Source organism: Entelurus aequoreus, linkage group LG03 (genome assembly GCF_033978785.1).
Source record: "Entelurus aequoreus isolate RoL-2023_Sb linkage group LG03, RoL_Eaeq_v1.1, whole genome shotgun sequence".
Classification (NCBI taxonomy): domain Eukaryota; kingdom Metazoa; phylum Chordata; class Actinopteri; order Syngnathiformes; family Syngnathidae; genus Entelurus; species Entelurus aequoreus.
In genome coordinates, this window is record NC_084733.1 from 11342574 (window position 1) to 11362216 (window position 19643).

The 19643-nt window shown below is 36.4% G+C and overlaps 1 protein-coding gene across 1 annotated transcript in view; it reads left to right on the forward strand.

Annotated features, from left to right (window-relative positions):
* Window positions 1–19643, forward strand: part of pygl (phosphorylase, glycogen, liver) — a 52295-nt gene that overhangs the window by 20085 nt on the left and 12567 nt on the right. The window contains exons 5-13 of the mRNA XM_062041183.1: window positions 2683–2814; window positions 7523–7634; window positions 7707–7789; window positions 12912–13049; window positions 13132–13224; window positions 15209–15355; window positions 15509–15672; window positions 18797–18911; window positions 19507–19608. Coding sequence (XP_061897167.1) covers window positions 2683–2814; window positions 7523–7634; window positions 7707–7789; window positions 12912–13049; window positions 13132–13224; window positions 15209–15355; window positions 15509–15672; window positions 18797–18911; window positions 19507–19608 — 1086 coding nt within the window. The remainder of the gene's footprint in view (window positions 1–2682; window positions 2815–7522; window positions 7635–7706; window positions 7790–12911; window positions 13050–13131; window positions 13225–15208; window positions 15356–15508; window positions 15673–18796; window positions 18912–19506; window positions 19609–19643) is intronic.

Genomic DNA, 19643 nt, shown 5'->3' on the forward strand with positions numbered 1-19643 from the left:
TACTGCGTTATTTTATGTTATTTTTTATGTGGTATCTGCTAGAAACGGAAGATCTGAGTGTGTTTTATTGGAGCGCTGCGGTGCCGTCCTTCTGTGTCACAAGGAAAAGAAAAGGTGTGCTTTGTGTGGGTGGGGGCCGGGTGGGGGCTCCCACACCGTAGTTGAGGGGCGCAGGGGAGACGTTCCTCCAGGGCCTACGTACTTCGGGGCTAACAACCTTCACTTTACCCGGAAGTGGGTCTTTACAGCTGAGGGTGAATGACGAGGCCGGCGGTTTGTTGCAACTTTGTGACTTTATTGGACGCAGCCATCCACCAAGCTAGAGCACCTGCACGCACTCACTGTTGCGCTCCCTCGCCTCTCTCGCCCACTCACTCACTGACGTCACTCACCTCACATGCTGTCATACCTTAAAGGGCCACACACACACACACACATACGCTACTCTCATAACAACTAACAAGACATCATGGCTAGGGATGATACTCGAAACCGGTTTTCTCTGTTGTTCGATAAGAAAAGAACCGAGTCCTCGGACTCGAATCCCTTTTTGAGAACCGGTACCCGTTATCGAGACCACTATAGTAAAGAAAAAGAGTTGGTTCTTTATTCGAATCCCTGGGAACGAATCCCGTCCCGACCAGAAATGCTCCGTGGGACATCACAAGAAATGACGTCATGTAGCTCAGTCATTAGGCGCAGATAGGGAAAGCAGGAAAAACAATGGACGGGAAAAAGCGCTCCAAGGTGTAATAAAGTTCAAAACAAAAGGTATAATCCAAATGAATAACTTTACTGAGAGATTTGAGCAGGGTACAAACACATGAAGAACACTTTTACGACCAACCGGAAACATAGCAACCAGGCTAGCAACGCACCTCCTTTACGGCAGCTGTCGCAACGTTCTTAAAGCAACCGCAGCACATACATATATATGACATCTCCCTTTTTTAACTTTTGTTTTTCTTTCCTTGTAAACAAAACAAAATGACACTGTATATGTGTTGTCTGTCTAATTATAAATAATGCAGACGAGGCGTGTTGGCTGAGTTCTTGACGTTTACTTTCACAGCGTGCTCATTCTTAGCTGCCGGGTGACGACATGCAACACTTTTCGGGGCTACCGCGCATGCTCGTCACTCCCGTTGCATGCTGGGTAGTGTAGTTGTTATATTCCCTAGCTCATAACATCTTTCCCCATATAAGGAAATAATGTTAACTCAAAGTGTATTTCTTTTTTTAGCTTTAACTTTTCATTTTTTTAGCATTGTAACCACATTTGCAAAGAACTTTTCTCTTCATAGAATTTTCTTTCAATAAAGAAATAAAGTGCAAAAATGTCAAAGCATCATAACAAACAGTTATGTCAAATAGCAGCAGAAGTGCACTTTTTGGAGAGCTGTATTATTTTCAGTTTTGTGCCCAAGGGACTGATTTTATTTAACACTATATTATTATTTATACAACTATAGTGATCACAGAGACAGGTTGTTTTTGTGTTACTGTATATATTTGTTTTTCTGAAAAAATCCCACTTAATATACTTTGGGTAACAACAGTCAATATTTATTTATTTTATTTTATTTTTTTAGGGGGGTAACAGTCAATATTTATTTATTTATTAGATTAAATTGTTTTCTTATATAATAAAAGTGAGCTTTTGTTAAACCAAATATTGTGTGTTTTTTTCCATATACAACAACCTATCTGGACTCGATAAGAGAATCGATAAGGAATCGGTTCGATAAGAGGATTCGATAACAGGCTCGAACTCGATAATTTCTTATCAAACATCATCCCTAATCACGGCGAAGCCAGAAGTCGAGTTTCTTAACATGGAGACATTCTCAATACTTTTCTTTTGTCGAGCACAAAGAAAATAACATTTTACTTAAATGTAAGTTGTGTCTTGGATCAAAGATCCCAGTGTTTCCCATAAACTGCCAAGATACCTGTGGCGCTGGGGGTGTGGCCATGGGCGTGGTCACCATGACATCATCGAGTAATTTGCATAATTTACTACAATGATATGATTTTCTCTAAAAAGGCTAAAAAATGTATACTTACTCATTAATAACGGTTTTGTTTGAAACGTCCATCCATCCATCCATTTTACAATATAATTACAACACTTTATGTACATATTTATATACAGATTTGAACAATAAGTTATTCACTGAAATATATTTATTAATTGTGGTCCTTACAAAAAATATATCTTATAAAATATAAAAGCTAAAATGTCTCTTAAAGCTCTGCCCCTTTAATTAGTGCATACTAAATAATTTAACTTTAGCCTACTACTACAACCATATTATTTGCCAGCAACATAAAGTGAAACAGAGGCAGAGGTGTCCTGCCACAGTCAGTAAAAAATAAACAGAAAACAGTAGTGGTCTAATACAAATAAGACAACAAGAGAAGTATCCTACACTTCTCTTTTGTAAAGTAAATCTGAACAGCCTATATGGGCATCTACATCAACTATATGATTTGCCTGAGAAGCTGGACAGGACAAAAAAAAAATTATATTGTATCTGCTGATGTACTTTTGCTGTAGCCGTAACAAAAATAAATGTATAAATAAAAGAGGTCGATACGTCAAAATGCCAAATATCGGCGCCGATAATCAGTCTCTAACGCGGACTTGCCTTTCACGTCTTTCTGCATCTTCGTCCGCAGGTGGAGGAGGCGGACGATTGGCTGCGTCACGGCAACCCCTGGGAGAAAGCCCGGCCCGAGTACATGCTGCCCGTCCACTTCTACGGGCGCGTGGAGGAGACCAAGGACGGAACCAAGTGGGTCGACACTCAGGTATCGGTAACACAAATAATTAGTAGGGAACGTCTTACAGCTGACCATGTACGGCGGCACCTTGCCACACCAGCTGTCTCCTGCCAGCTGTTTGAGCGGCAAACCTCCCCGACGCTCGTTGGCGCGGCGAATGTGACCATAAGATCATCCGGGCTTACTTAACTTATAGAGATGGACATAACTTTGTTTTTCCCAAGCATGGGAGGGAAGAAAGTGGGTGCAGAGAAGAAGAAGTGGATGATATTCTTTGAATTAAAGAAATAAATCATCAAAAACCTGACAGAGTGTGTAGCTAGCTAACTTGGCGATGCGGTCAGAGCGTATCCCTGCTCGTCTGCACCGTGCTGAAGGAGAATGAGTCGATAACGTCAAAATAATATCTAAACGGCGGACATTTGGCCATGAAAATATGGAGGAGCTGCTGATGATGTGTTTGACGGAGAAGCAGCTAGAAGGAGATACCGTAGAAGTCCACTCTACAAGGTAATATTCCGGGTGGCCTGATACAACTTTTTCACTTCCGATACAATTGGAGCATTGAGTATTAGCCGATACTGATATTAATCAGATTTGATATCAGCAGGAAACATACTTACTTTTATTAATTTTTTAGGGTGGAAGGTTAGAAAAGATTTGATCAAGTGAAATGAGTTAGAGGACAATGGTAGGTATGAAAACATTAACCTATGCTGTCTTTAAGTTGAATTGGAGTGGTAATTGTTTTTTGCAGACACCTCGTGGCCACTATAAATAAAGAAGTAGTAATATGAACGATGCAGACACGTTTGTTACTGGATACTTTCTAATATGCTTTGTATGTGTAAGTAACATGCAACTATAATTATTTGATACTTGTTTATGTTGACTAATGTGCTGTTTTATACTGCAATATTGTTCTATTCACACTTATTACGTATGTCTAGCTTGTGTGCTATTGTGTGCTTAGCTGTTGTGTAGCTTACCAGCTCCTAGTAGCCTACAGCCTCGCGTGTTTACCTTTTGTAAATGACTTGACTAAAATAGAAGAAATTGTGCTTATTGGAGGACATTCAGATGTCAACTGGCTGTCCAGTTTTGCACGTGTAAACGCGCTCCAGGACTGCTTGTATCGGACATTTTACTTGCAAGCTGATACCATCTGATACTTTTTTTTTTTTTTTTTGCTACTATCGGACTCATATCAATATTGTACAATAATTCATGACGTTAAAAGCTCACGACGCAGTAAGTTGAATGATGCGGACACGTTTGTTACTGGATACTTTCTAATACGCTTTTGCCTTGGATACTTTGTATGTGTAGGTAATGTGCAACTATAATTATTTGATACTTGTTTATATTGACTAATGTGCTATTCTACACTTCAATGTTGTTTATGATTATTTAGCATTGCTAGCTTGTGTGCTTAGCTGTTGTGTAGCTTACCAGCTCCTGGTAGCCTACAGCCTCACGTGTTTACCTTTTGTAAATGACTTGACTAAAATAGAAGAAATTGTGCTTATTGGAGGACATTCAGATGTTAACTGGCTGTCCAGTTTTGCACATGTAAACGTGCTGCAGGACTGCTTGTATCGGACATTTTACTTGCAAGCTGATATCATCTGATACTTTTAATTTTTGTATTTATTTTTTTGATATTATCGGACTTATACATCAATATTGGATCGGGACAGTCCAATAAATGCTGTACAATAATTCATGAAGTTAAACGCTCGCGACGCAGTAAGTTGAATGATGCGGACACGTTTGTTACTGGATACTTTCGAATTCGCTTTTGCCTTGGATACTTTGTATGTGAAGGTAATATGCAACTATGATTATTTGATACTTGTTTATATTGACTAATGTGCTGTTTTACACTTCAATGTTGTTTATGATTATTTAGCATGTCTAGCTTGTGTGCTATTGTGTGCTTAGCTGTTGTGTAGCTTACCAGCTCCTAGTAGCCTACAGCCTCGCGTGTTCACCTTTTGTAAATGACTTGACTAAAATAGAAGAAATTGTGCTTATTGGAGGACATTCAGATGTTAACTGGCTGTCCAGTTTTGCACATGTAAACGCGCTCCAGGACTGCTTGTATCGGACATTTTACTTGCAAGCTGATATCATCTGATACTTTTTTTTTTGTTTGTTTTGCTACTATCGGACTCATATCAATATTGCACAATAATTCATGACGTTAAAAGCTCACGACGCAGTAAGTTGAATGATGCGGACACGTTTGTTACTGGATACGTTCTAATACGCGTTTGCCTTGGAGACACTTTATGTGTAACTAATGTGCAACTAGCATTATTTGATACGTGTTCATATTGACTGACGTGCTGTTTTACACTTCATTATTGTTTATGATTATTTAGCTTGTGTGCTTAGCTGTTGTGTAGCCGCTGGCTCCAGTTAGCTCGCCTACTCGTGTGCTTAATGGAGGACATTTAGATGTTAACTGGCTAATATGCTTATTTAGCTTGTGTGCTTAGCTGTTGTGTAGCCGCTGGCTCCAGTTAGCTCGCCTACTCGTGTGCTTAATGGAGGACATTTAGATGTTAACTGGCTAATATGCAAGTCGATAAATTATCCGGATTTTTGCTGATATCGGACAGACATCAATATTGTATCGGGACACCCCAAAAAATGCTGAAAATTCTTATTAAATGACTTCATAAATCTAGTACTCCATTATATCGTTATTCTTACAATATTTCTTATCTGAAGGGTTAAAGGCCTACTGAAATGAATTTTTTTTATTTAAACGGGGATAGCAGATCTATTCTATGTGTCATACTTGATCATTTCGCGATATTGCCATATTTTTGCTGAAAGGATTTAGTATAGAACAACGACGATAAAGATTGCAACTTTTGGTATCTGATAAAAAAAAGGCTTGCACCTACCGGAAGTAGCGTGACGTAGTCAGTTGAACATATACGCAAAGTTCCCTATTGTTTACAATGATGGCCGCATGAAGTGAGAGAGATTCGGACCGAGAAAGCGACAATTTCCCCATTAATTTGAGCGAGGATGAAAGATTTGTGGATGAGTAAAGTGCAAGTGAAGGACTAGTGGGGAGTTGAAGCTATTCAGATAGGGAAGATGCTGTGAGAGCCGGGGGTGACCTGATATTCAGCTGGGAATGACTACAACAGTAAATAAACACAAGACATATATATACTCTATTAGCCACAACACAACCAGGCTTATATTTAATATGCCACAAATTAATCCTGCATAAAAACACCTGCGTGTTTGTTATGCTAGCTCCTAGCTCCTCTGCTAGCTCCTAGCTCCATAGAACACGCCAATACAATTCAAACACCTGATCAACACACACAATCACTCAGCCCAAAAGACCGTTTACCTAACCCAAGGTTCATAAAGCTTATATATTTTTAAAAAGTTACGTACGTGACGCGCACATACGGTCAAGTTATCGAATGTTTAGCAGCCAAGGCTGCATACTCACGGTACCTGATATTCAGCTGGGAATGACTACAACAGTAAATAAACACAAGACATATATATACTCTATTAGCCACAACACAACCAGGCTTATATTTAATATGCCACAAATTAATCCTGCATAATAACACCTGCGTGTTTGTTATGCTAGCTCCTAGCTCCTCTGCTAGCTCCTAGCTCCATAGAACACGCCAATACAATTCAAACACCCGATCAACACACACAATCACTCAGCCCAAAAGACCGTTCACCTAACCCAAGGTTCATAAAGCTTATATATTTTTAAAAAGTTACGTACGTGACGCGCACTTACGGTACGGTACGTGTTATGCTAGCTCCTAGCTCCTCTGCTAGCTCCTAGCTCCATAGAACACGCCAATACAATTCAAACACATGATCAACACACACAATCACTCAGCCCAAAAGACCGTTCACCTAACCCAAGGTTCATAAAGCTTATATATTTTAAAAAAGTTACGTACATACGCAAAAAAAAGCCAAAGCTGCATACTCACAGTAGCACGTCTGCGTCTTTGTCATCCAAATCAAAGTAATCCTGGTAAGAGTCTGTGTTGTCCCAGTTCTCTACAGGCGTCTGTGTATCCAAATCAAAAGTCCTCCTGGTTAGAGTCTCTGTTATCCGAGTTCTTCCATCTTGACTGCATCTTTCGGGAATGTAAACAAAGAAGCGCCGGCTGTGTACTGTTGTGGCTGACTACGTTCGAAAAATACGTCCATTTCGCACCGACAACTTTCTTCTTTGCTTGCTTGGCTTCCTTCTCCATAATGCAATGAACATGATTGAAACAGATTCACGAACACAGATGTCCAGAATACTGTGGAATTATGAAATGAAAACAGAGCGTTTTCGTATCGGCTTCAATGTGGAAGGCATACCCGTGTTCGTCGGGCTACGTCACGCGCATACGTCATCCTCAGAGGCGTTTCGAACCGGAAGTTTAGCGGCAAATTTAAAATGTCACTTTATAAGTTAACCCGGCCGTATTGGCATGTGTTATAATGTTAAGATTTCATCATTGATATATAAACTATCAGACTGCGTGGTCGGTAGTAGTGGCTTTCAGTAGGCCTTTAAAAGGCATGTTACATGTTACAATTGTGCTGTTTTGAGGGCAGAGCATCGATCAACTCCTAAAAACTCCCGTCATATAGATGATCTTTGTCTGGTGTTTTTTTGCAGGAGGGCTATAAAGCGCTCCTCACCTTGTTGTGTTGTGTTGTGTTGCACCAGGTGATCCTGGCCATGCCCTACGACACGCCCATCCCGGGCTACATGAACAACACGGTGAACACCATGAGGTTGTGGTCCGCCCGCGCCCCCAACGACTTCAACCTGAGGGACTGTGAGTGTGGTTGACATCCACCTCTGCACAATCTGAGTGCGTGTGAGGCGACGCTCTCTTCTCCACACACAGTTAATGTCGGAGATTACATCCAGGCCGTTCTGGACCGGAATCTGGCCGAGAACATTTCCCGTGTGCTGTACCCCAACGACAACGTAAGTGTTACAGAGGAATATTTTCCCTCTTTTTGGCAGAATAGGCTTAGAATTCTCTAGACATGACAAGCTCACCTCGTTATCAATCCACTCTCACACCCAAATATTATTTTCTGTAGTTCAGTGGTTCTCAAACTATTTTTTTTTTTAAATTTTTACAAAATACCACCTCAGAAGTACCACCATAATGACCAACATTAAAATACAGTAGCGTGGTAGGCTTAAGTATTCATTAATAATAAAGCAGAGGTTTAATTTTAAGTTTATTCAATGTTACACACAGTTTGAACAGTTACTGTGTTTGAATATAGGAAAATAAAATACTGTACTCTAATGAAGCGATTATTTATGTTATCAACTTTATTTCCTTTATTATTATCATTATTATCATAATTTATATATTATCATAATTTATGTCATTATTTTTACAATATTATTATCATCTGTCACGATCAGAGCTGCCAGATCATGACAATTATTTATGTTAACTTTATTTACATTATTGTTATCATTTGTTATCATCAAGTTTATTTAAACTATTATCATTGTTATCATTTGTTATTATCAAGTTTATTTAAACTATTATCATTATTATTATCATTAGTTATTTTAACTATTATCATATTCATGTTTGAATATAGGAAAATAAAACACTGTACTTTAATGAAGTGATTATTTATGTTATCAACTTTATTTCCTTTATTATCATTATTTACATTATTATCATAATTTATATATTATTATTTCTATTATTATCATAATTTATGTCATTATTTTTACATTATTATTATCATCTGTCACGATCAGAGCTGCCAGATCATGACAATTATTTACGTTAACTTTATTTACATTATTGTTATCATTTGTTATCATCAAGTGTATTTAAACTATTATCATTATTTGCATTATTATGATTATTTACATTATCATAATGTATATTATCATTATTTACATTGTCATTATTTACATTATTACCATCATGTAAATAATTATAATAAAATATGTCAATTATTTACATCAGTGGTTCTGACATTTTTGTCACCAAGTACCACCTCAGAAAACACTTGGCTCTCCAAGTACCACCACAACCACCAACATTAAAATACGGTAGCGTAGTAGGCTTAAGTATTCATTAAAAACAAAGCAGAGGTTTAATATTAAGTTTATTCAATATTACACACAGTTTGAACAGTTAAACTGTGTTTGAATATAGGAAAATAAAACACTGTACTTTAATGAAGCGATTATTTATGTTATCAACTTTATTTCCTTTATTATCATTATTTACATTATTATCATAATTTATATATTATTATTTCTATTATTATCATAATTTATATCATTATTTTTACATTATTATTATCATCTGTCACGATCAGAGCTACCAGATCATGACAATTATTTACGTTAACTTTATTTACATTATTGTTATCATCATTTGTTATCATCAAGTTTATTTAAACTATTATTATCATTATTTGCATTATGATTATTTACATTATCATAATTTATATCATCATTATTTACATTGTCATTATTTACATTATTACCATCATGTAAATAATTATAATAAAATATGTCAATTATTCACATCAGTGGTTCTGACATTTTGTCACCAAGTACCACCTCAGAAAACACTTGGCTCTCCAAGTACCACCACAACGACCAACATTTAAATACAGTAGCGTAGTAGGCTTAAGTATTCATTAAAAACAAAGCAGAGGTTTAATATTAAGTTTATTCAATATTACACACAGTTTGAACAGTTAAACTGTGTTTGAATACAGGAAAATAAAACACTGTACTTTAATGAAGCGATTATTTATGTTGTCAACTTTATTTCCTTTATTATCATTATTTACATTATTATCATAATTTATATATTATTATTTCTATTATTATCATAATTTATGTCATTATTTTTACATTATTATCATCTGTCACGATCAGAGCTGCCACATCATGACAATTATTTACGTTAACTTTATTTACATTATTGTTATCATCATTTGTTATCATCAAGTTTATTTAAACTATTATCATTATTTGCATTATTATGATTATTTACATTATCATAATTTATATCATCATTATTTACATTGTCATTATTTACATTATTACCATCATGTAAATAATTATAATAAAATATGTCAATTATTCACATCAGTGGTTCTGACATTTTGTCACCAAGTACCACCTCAGAAAACACTTGGCTCTCCAAGTACCACCACAACGACCAACATTTAAATACAGTAGCGTAGTAGGCTTAAGTATTCATTAAAAACAAAGCAGAGGTTTAATATTAAGTATATTCAATATTACACACAGTTTGAACAGTTAAATTGTGTTTGAATACAGGAAAATAAAACACTGTACTTTAATGAAGCGATTATTTATGTTATCAACTTTATTTCCTTTATTATCATTATTTACATTATTATCCTAATTTATATATTATTTCTATTATTATCATAATTTATGTCATTATTTTTACATTATTATTATCATCTGTCACGATCAGAGCTGCCACATCATGACAATTATTTACGTTAACTTTATTTACATTATTGTTATCATCATTTGTTATCATCAAGTTTATTTAAACTATTATCATTATTTGCATTATTATGATTATTTACATTATCATAATGTATATTATCATTATTTACATTATTACCATCATGTAAATAATTATGTTAAAATATGTTAATTATTCACATCAGTGGTTCTGACATTTTGTCACCAAGTACCACCTCAGAAAACACTTGGCTCTCCAAGTACCACCACAACCACCAACATTTAAATACAGTAGCGTAGTACGCTTAAGTATTCATTAAAAACAACGCAGAGGTTCCATTTTAGCAAGTATATTCAATATTACACACAGTGTGACCAGTTAAACTGTGTTTGAATATAGAAAAATAAAACACTGTACTTTAATCAAGCGATTATTTATCTTATCAACTTTATTTACATTATTATTATCATTATAGACATTATCATAATTTATATATTATTATTCACATTATTATCATGATTTATGTCATCATTATTTTTACATTATTATCATCTGTCACGATCAGAGCTGCCAGATCATGACAATCATCATTATTTACCTTATCATTATTTACGGTATCATTATTTACAGTATCATCATTATTTACGTTATTATCTAGTTTATATAAACTATTATTATCATCGGTATTTGCATTATTATGATTATTTACATTATCATAATTAATATTATCATTATTTACATTGTCTTTATTTACATTATTACCATCATGTAAGTAATTGTAATAAAATAAGTCAATTATTTATATCAGTGGTTCTGAAACTTTTTTCACCAAGTACCACCTCAGAAAACACGCTCTCCAAGTACCACCACAACGACCAACATTAAAGTACAGTAGCGTAGTAGGCTTAAGTATTCATATAACAAGTTTTTTTTTTTAACTATTTTTGGCCACTGTAACATTACACACAGTTTGAACAGTAACACTGTGTTTGTATAGGAAAATAAAACACTGCGCTTTAATCAAGTGATTATTTGGCGTGCCACTAGATGGAGACTGCGTACCACTCGTGGTACCGGTACCACAGTGTGAGAATCACTGCTCTAATTTAATGGTGTCATGAAGTACCAGCCTGGAGGGAGAGTGGAGTGGAGAACTTTCAGTTTCAATACCCATTAAAACCTCTAAAGGCTTAGTGGCCACATGCGTGGACAGCACCTTTTAGCTCTTATTTCCAAAATTGTGTACACTACTGAATTGGGGTCTTATGGCCGCTTATGTGGACACTTATACTGCCATCTGGTGGTGTCAGAAGAGTATAACATACAATGGAATTTGGAGGAAAAAAAGTGTAAAAATAAGAATTAGCATGTCACTAAACATGAAGTACACGTTTGTGTACTTATGGACTAAGAACATCATATCAAAAGATGATTCTTAGTTTTTATTCTAATTAGGGTCCAATAAGCCCAAATAGCAAAGAGAAATTAAAAAAAGCATGTAAACAAACAGCTTGGGCCTTAAGAGGTTAATTAAATGTAGTACAACTTACAGTAGGTAACACTGTATTTTTGCCTCGTTCTTGTGAGAATCCTGGGTGTGACTGAAGCATTAAGGAGCAGGACTATCCAGGACTAGCTGCAGTGCGCACAAACAACTACCAGGTAGCATCTCGTAGTTAATGCTGTATTATCTCTTTCTCTTTTGGACTTATCAGGTCGATTGTGTATTTTTCACGCATTCTTCACGCACGCTTAAAGTGAAGGATGATGTAATAATAAGTGGACAAAAGTATGAGAGACGGACGACCATTTTTTTAGATTGCTCCGACAAGGGATGTCCGATAATGGCTTTTTGCCGATATCCGATATTCCGATATTGTCCAACTCTTAATTACCGATATCAACCGATACGGATATATACAGTCGTGGAATTAACACATTATTATGCTTAATTTGGACATCCAGGTATGGTGAAGATAAGGTCCTTTTTTTTTTAAATTATAAAATAAGATAAATTAATGAAAAACATTTTCTTGAATAAAAAAGAAAGTAAAACAATATAAAAACAGTTACATAGAAACTAGTAATTAATGAAAATGAGTAAAATTAACTGTTAAAGGTTAATATTATTAGTGGAGCAGCAGCACGCACAATCATGTGTGCTTACGGACTGTATTCCTTGCAGACTATATTGATATATATTGATATATAATGTAGGAACCAGAATATTAATAACAGAAAGAAACAACCCTTTTGTGTGAATGGGGGAGGGAGGTTTTTTGGGTTGGTGCACTAATTTTAAGTGTATCATGTGTTTTTTATGTTGATTTAATTAAAAAAAATAAAAATTTAAAATTAAAAAACGATACCGACAATAAAAAAAACGATACCAATAATTTCCGATATTACATTTTAAAGCATTTATTGGCCGACAATATCGGCCATCTCTAGCTTTAAATAGCTTTGTTCTCTCTTTCCAGCGCTGGTATCGCAATTGTTTGTACTTACTCCTATTTGTAGAACAAATAGTTAATACATAATAATATAACGCAAGCAACGCAACTCCTCCTGTGAGACCTCGTCCAACAAGTCGTGTGTCCGCAGTTCTTCGAGGGCAAAGAGCTGCGTCTCAAGCAGGAATACTTCGTGGTGGCGGCCACGCTGCAGGACATCATCCGCCGCTTCAAGACCACCAAGAAGGGCGGCCCGGGGCGCACGTCCTTCGAGAGCTTCCCTGAAAAAGTACGACCAGCTTGGTGAAAACCGCCTCCGGCAGGATGCAGGAATCCCCCCCCCCTTATGCTGCCTATGTCCTTTCCTGCAGGTCGCCGTCCAGCTGAACGACACCCACCCAGCCATGGCTATCCCTGAACTCATGAGGATCTTTGTGGACATCGAGAAGCTGGACTGGGACGTGGTGAGTGCTACACGCAATGCTCAAATGATATGCTCATCTAGCTACTTATTATGCATAACAATGTCTAATAAGGATTCGGAGTGCATGAGAATTCGGAAATGAAAAAAAAAAAGGTCTCTTTTTGACCACATCATAGTTGATGACACAGCAGCAACACGACCAAGGTCGTAATTAAAGGTAGCCCGAGTCGATATTGGTCTGATATCAGACAAAAGCGCTCTGATACGAGCAGTCCTGCAGCGTGTTTACGTGTGCAAAGCTGGACAGCCAGTTAACATCTAAATGTCCTCCAAAAAGCACGCAAGTGTGGTCTTCTCTTTCTATTTCGGTCAAGTCAATTACAAAAGTCAAACATGCTAGGCTATAGGCTACCAAGACCTAGCAGCTAGGCAACAGCTAAACACACAATAGCACACAAGCCAGACATAGGTAGCAATAATTGAACAAATATTGCAGTTTAAAACAGCGCATTTGTTAATATAAACAAGTATCAAATAATTACAGTTGTATATTACGAGTATACAGTAACAAATATGTCCACATCGTTCTACTTACTGCATGAGCTTAACTTGGGTTGGGGGGGGTTTGGTGGTAGCGGGGGGGCGTATATTGTAGCGTCCCGGAAGAGTTAGTGCTGCAAGGGGTTCTGGGTATTTGTTCTGTTGTGTTACGGTGCGGATGTTCTCCCGAAATGTGTTTGTCATTCTTGTTTGGTGTGGCGCATATTTGTAACAGTGTTAAAACAACTTTATACGGCAACCCTCAGTGTGACCTGTATGGCTGTTGATCAAGTATGACTTGCATTCACTTGTGTGTGTGTAAAAGCCGCATATATTATGTGACTGGGCCGGCACGCTGTTTGTATGGAGGAAAAGGGGACGTGACGACAGGTTGTGGAGGACGCTAAAGGCAGTGCCTTTAAGGCACGCCCCCAATATTGTTGTCCGGGTGGAAATCGGGAGAAATTCGGGAGAATGGTTGCCCCGGGAGATTTTCGGGAGGGACACTGAAATTCGGGAACCGATACCGATAATTTCCGATATTACATTTTAAAGCATTTATCGGCCGACATCTCTAATTATTATGACTATTAGGTGTCGCCAAAAAAACCCAATGACCATTCCACTTCAACTTAAAGACAGCATAAGTCCATTCCAGATTGTTAAAGATGAATAGTATTCTGTTTGTTTCCTTTCACTTGATCAAACCTTCTCTAATATTCCAAAATAATACAGGTACAGTACAGGCCAAAAGTTTGGACACACCTGCTCCTCATTTAATGTGTTTTTTTATTTATTTTCATGACTATTTACATTGTAGATTGTCACTGAAGGCATCAAAACTATGGCTGAACACATGTGGCATTCTCTCGATGAGCTCCAAGCACACCTGTGAAGTGAAAACCATCTCGGGTGACTACCTCTTGAAGCTCATCGAGAGAATGCCAAGAGTGTGCGAAAAAAGTAATCAGAGCAAAGGGTGGCTATTTTGAAGAAACTAAAATATAAAACATGTTTTCAGTTATTTCACCTTTTTTTTTGTCAAGTACATAACTCCACATGTGTTCATTCATAGTTGTGATGCCTTCAGTGACAATCTACAATGTAAATAGTCATGCAAATAAAGAAAACACATTGAATGAGGAGAAGGTGTGTCCAAACTTTTGGCCTGTACTGTATATATGAATCGATATCAGCCAATATCGATATCTAGGCTTGAATATCAGTATTGTTTCGGAAGTGGAAAAAGTCCGACCTGAATTGTAATAACAGTAAACTGCTGAGTCTGCATGAATGAGTTGATAGCAAACAGCAGTGCAAGTTTAAGTGTGGCAACATTTTACAGCGCATGCAAAGCTAGATGAAGCTGCCGGATGCTGACCACTGGTCACACTTCAAGCGCAGCTACTGCCATCTTGTGGACGTAATAACGACGTATCTACGTGAACGCGGACTAACCTCTCGGGTGCAAACGCTCCCCGCAGGCCTGGGACCTGACCAAGCGCACCTTTGCCTACACCAACCACACCGTTCTCCCTGAGGCTCTGGAGCGCTGGCCTGTGGAGCTGATGGAGAGCCTCCTGCCCAGACACCTGCAGATCATCTACCACATCAACCAGATGCACCTGGACGTCAGTATTCCAATTTCTAATTATGGAACAGGATTTCTGTCCCCAAAAAAGCTTTGTGCGAGGGGCGGGGCATGGGTCAAGTCCACAAAGCGTAACATTTCGGTTAAAGGTGTACTGACTGATGTGGTGTAAGCGCTGTTTTCGCCACCGCAGAGGATCTCGTCGCTCTTCCCCGACGACGTGGGCAAGCTGAGGAAGATGTCCCTGATCGAAGAGGAAGGAGGCAAGAGGGTGAACATGGCGCACCTGTGCATCGTGGGCTCGCACGCCGTCAACGGAGTCGCTCAGATCCACTCCAACATCATCAAGACTCAAGTGTAAGACGCAAACATGAAGCCAAGATCAGTGTTTCCCACACATTCATTTATTTGTGGCGGCCCGCCACGAAAGAATTACGTCCGCCACAAATAAAAAAAAAATTTTTTTTTTTTTTTTTTTTTTTTTTGTCCTTTCCAGCTTCTCGGGCAAATCATATAGTTGATGTAGATGCCCATATAGGCTGTTCAGATTTACTTTACAAAAGAGAAGTGTAGGATACTTCTCTTGTTGCCTTATTTGTATTTGACCACTACTGTTTTCTGTTTATTTGTTACTGACTGTGGCAGGACGCCCTCTGCCTCTGTTTCACTTTATGTTGCTGGTAAATAATATGGTTGTTGTAGTAGTAGGCTAAAGTTAAATTATTTAGTATGCACTAATTAAAGGGGCAGAGCTTTAAGAGGCATTTTAGCTTTTATATTTTATAAGATATATTTTTTGTAAGAACCACAATTAATAAATATATTTCAGTGAATAACTTATTGTTCAAATCTGTATATAAATATGTACATAAAGTGTTGTAATTATATTGTAAAATGGATGGATGGATGGACGTTTAAAACAAAACTGTTATTATTAATTAGTAAGTATAAATTTTTTGAGCCTTTTTAGAGAAAATCATATCATTGTAGTAAATTATGCAAATTAATCGATTATGTCATGGTGGCCACGCCCCCACCGCCACAGGTATCTTGGCAGTTTATGGGAAACACTGAAGATGGATGACAATGCATCACAGCGTATCATAGCAATCTTCAGATACCAACTACGCCCTCTGGTGGCTGTAAGCAGAACAGCGACGACGTCAAATAATTCCTTTTTAATAGGATTTGTATCTGCTGCGTGTCATTTTTTAATCTAATTTAATATTTTAATTTAATTTCAATTCATTCGATTGAGTCAAACAAAAATGTTATTAATTCATTGATTTAATTTGAGTTTTTTTACTCAATTAAAACTATTTAGTTATTTAAGGGGGACAAGCTGTAGAAAATGGATGGAATTTTAAATCTTAAATTGTTGTAATAAAAAAAATGATAGCGTTTAACGTGGAATTAAATAAATATCCTTTAAATAATGACTTAAAAATGTAATTAATTTTATGTAAAAGTAAGTGTAATTACTTAATGATTTAATTATGTAATGATATATTTAATTAGTTAACTTGTGACGCGCAAAAGGGACAAATTAAATAATTTAAAATCTTAAAATAAATACCTTAATGTTTGAATTAATTGATTAAATAAATGAATCATTAAATCAATAATGAAATCCACAAGTGAATCATGAAATAATCCACTAAATCATGTAATAATTAAATAAAAAATTCAATGACTAATGTAATTTTACACAAACTAAACTAGTGACGTATTTGATTCCAATTGATTGAATTTGGGTTTTTTTACTCAATTAAAACTATTTAGTTATTTAAGAGGGACAAGCGGTAGAAAATGGATGGAATTTTAAATCTTAAATTATTGTAATAAAAAAATGATAGCGTTTAACATGGAATTAAATAAATATCCTTTAAATAATTACTTAAAAATGTAATTAATTTTATGTAAAAGTACATGTAATTATTTAATGATTTAATTATGTAATGATATATTTAATTAGTTAACTTGTGACGCGCAAAAGGGACAAATTAAATAATTTAAAATCTTAAAATAATTACCTTAATGTTTTTAATTAATTAATTAAATAAATGAATCATTAAATCAATAATTAAATCCACAAGTGAATCATGAAATCATCCACTAAATCATGTAATAATTAAATAAAAAATTCAATGACTAATGTAGTTTTACACAAACTAAATTAGTGACGCATTTGATTCGAATTGATTTAATTTGAGTTTTTTACTCAATTAAAACTAGTTATTTAAGAGGGACAAGCGGTAGGAAATGGATGGAATTTGAAATCTTAAATTATTGTAATAAAAAAATGATAGCGTTTAACATGGAACTAAACAAATATTCTTTTAATAATGACTTAAAAATGTAATTCATTTTATGTAAAAGTACATGTAATTACTTAATGATTTAATTATGTAATGATATATTTAATTAATTCACTTGTGACACACAAAAGCGCAAAAGGGACAAATTAAATAATTAAACATCTTTAAAAAAATACCTTAATGTTTTGAATTAATTAATTAAATAAATGAATCATTAAATCAATAATGAAATCCACAAGTAAATCATGAAATAATCCACTAAATCATGTAATAATTAAATAAAAAATTAAATGACTAATGTAATTTTACACAAACTAAATTAGTGACTCATTTGATTCCAATTGATTTTATTTGAGTTTTTTACTCAATCGAAACTATTTAGTTATTTAAGAGGGACAAGCGGTAGAAAATGGATGGAATTTGAAATCTTAAATTATTGTAATAAAAAAAATGATAGCGTTTAACATGGAATTAAATATTCTTTAAATAATGACTTAATAAATATGTAATTCATTTTATGTAAAAGTACATGTCTTAATGATTTAATAATGTAATGATGTATTTAATTAGTTTAATTGTCACACACAAAATCGCAAAAGGGACAAATTAAATAATTTGAAATCTTAAAATAATTACCTTAATGTTTTGAAGTAATTAATTAAATTAATGAATCATTAAATCAATAATGAAATCCACAAGTAAATCATGAAATAATTAAATGACAAATGTAATTTTACACAAACTAAATTAGTGACACATTTGATTCCATTTTTAATTGACACATTTACATGTATCTGATTAATTGTGTCCCATTTGACCCTCCGTAGTTTAAATGACAACAATAAAACATTTTAAATGTTCAACTTGTAGTATTTACACAACCGAGGTCCGTTGCTCAAAAGCCGTTTAGTGCAGCAAGAGGAGAGGAAAGTTGCGGCATTTAAACGTCTCCTGTTGGCAACGCTGCGAACTTCCTGTCCGTATTCACCACTTCCTGTCTGTCTTCTTGGTTGCTAGGCAGAATCTGTGCCACGAATCGGCTAATTAAAAAAAATCAGTTGACAAAAACAAGACGTCTAATAAAATGATTATGATGTCGTAGGGAAAAGTGTATTAGCACAGTGTAGTACTCTGTATTAAATATAAAATATCAACCCCATCAGGTTCCGTGACTTCAGCGATTTGGAGCCTAAGAAGTTCCAGAACAAGACCAACGGCATCACTCCCAGACGCTGGCTGCTGCTCTGCAACCCTGGCCTGGCCGAGCTGCTGGCGGAGGTGTCACCATCACCATCACCAACACCATCACCAACACCATCACCATCACCAACACCAACACCAACACCAACACCATCACCAACACCATCACCAACACCATCACCATCACCAACACCAACACCATCACCAACACCAACACCAACACCATCACCAACACCATCACCATCACCAACACCAACACCATCACCATCACCAACACCATCACCAACACCAACACCAACACCAACACCATCACCAACACCATCACCAACACCATCACCATCACCAACACCAACACCAACACCATCACCAACACCAACACCAACACCATCACCAACACCATCACCAACACCAACACCAACACCATCACCATCACCAACACCAACACCATCACCATCACCATCACCAACACCATCACCAACACCATCACCAACACCATCACCAACACCATCACCAACACCAACACCAACACCATCACCAACACCATCACCATCACCATCACCATCACCATCACCAACACCATCACCATCACCAACACCATCACCAACACCAACACCAACACCATCACGCTGGAGGCTGCAGGACGTGACATCACAGCTTCACTTCCTGTCTGCAGGTGATCGGGGAGGACTACGTGAAGGACCTGGGACAACTGCGGGCCTTGAGTGACGTCGTGGACGACGCTGCCTTCATCCGAGACGTCGCCAAAGTCAAACAGGTGGAGCGACGTTACTGCCGTGTGTAATGGCTGAC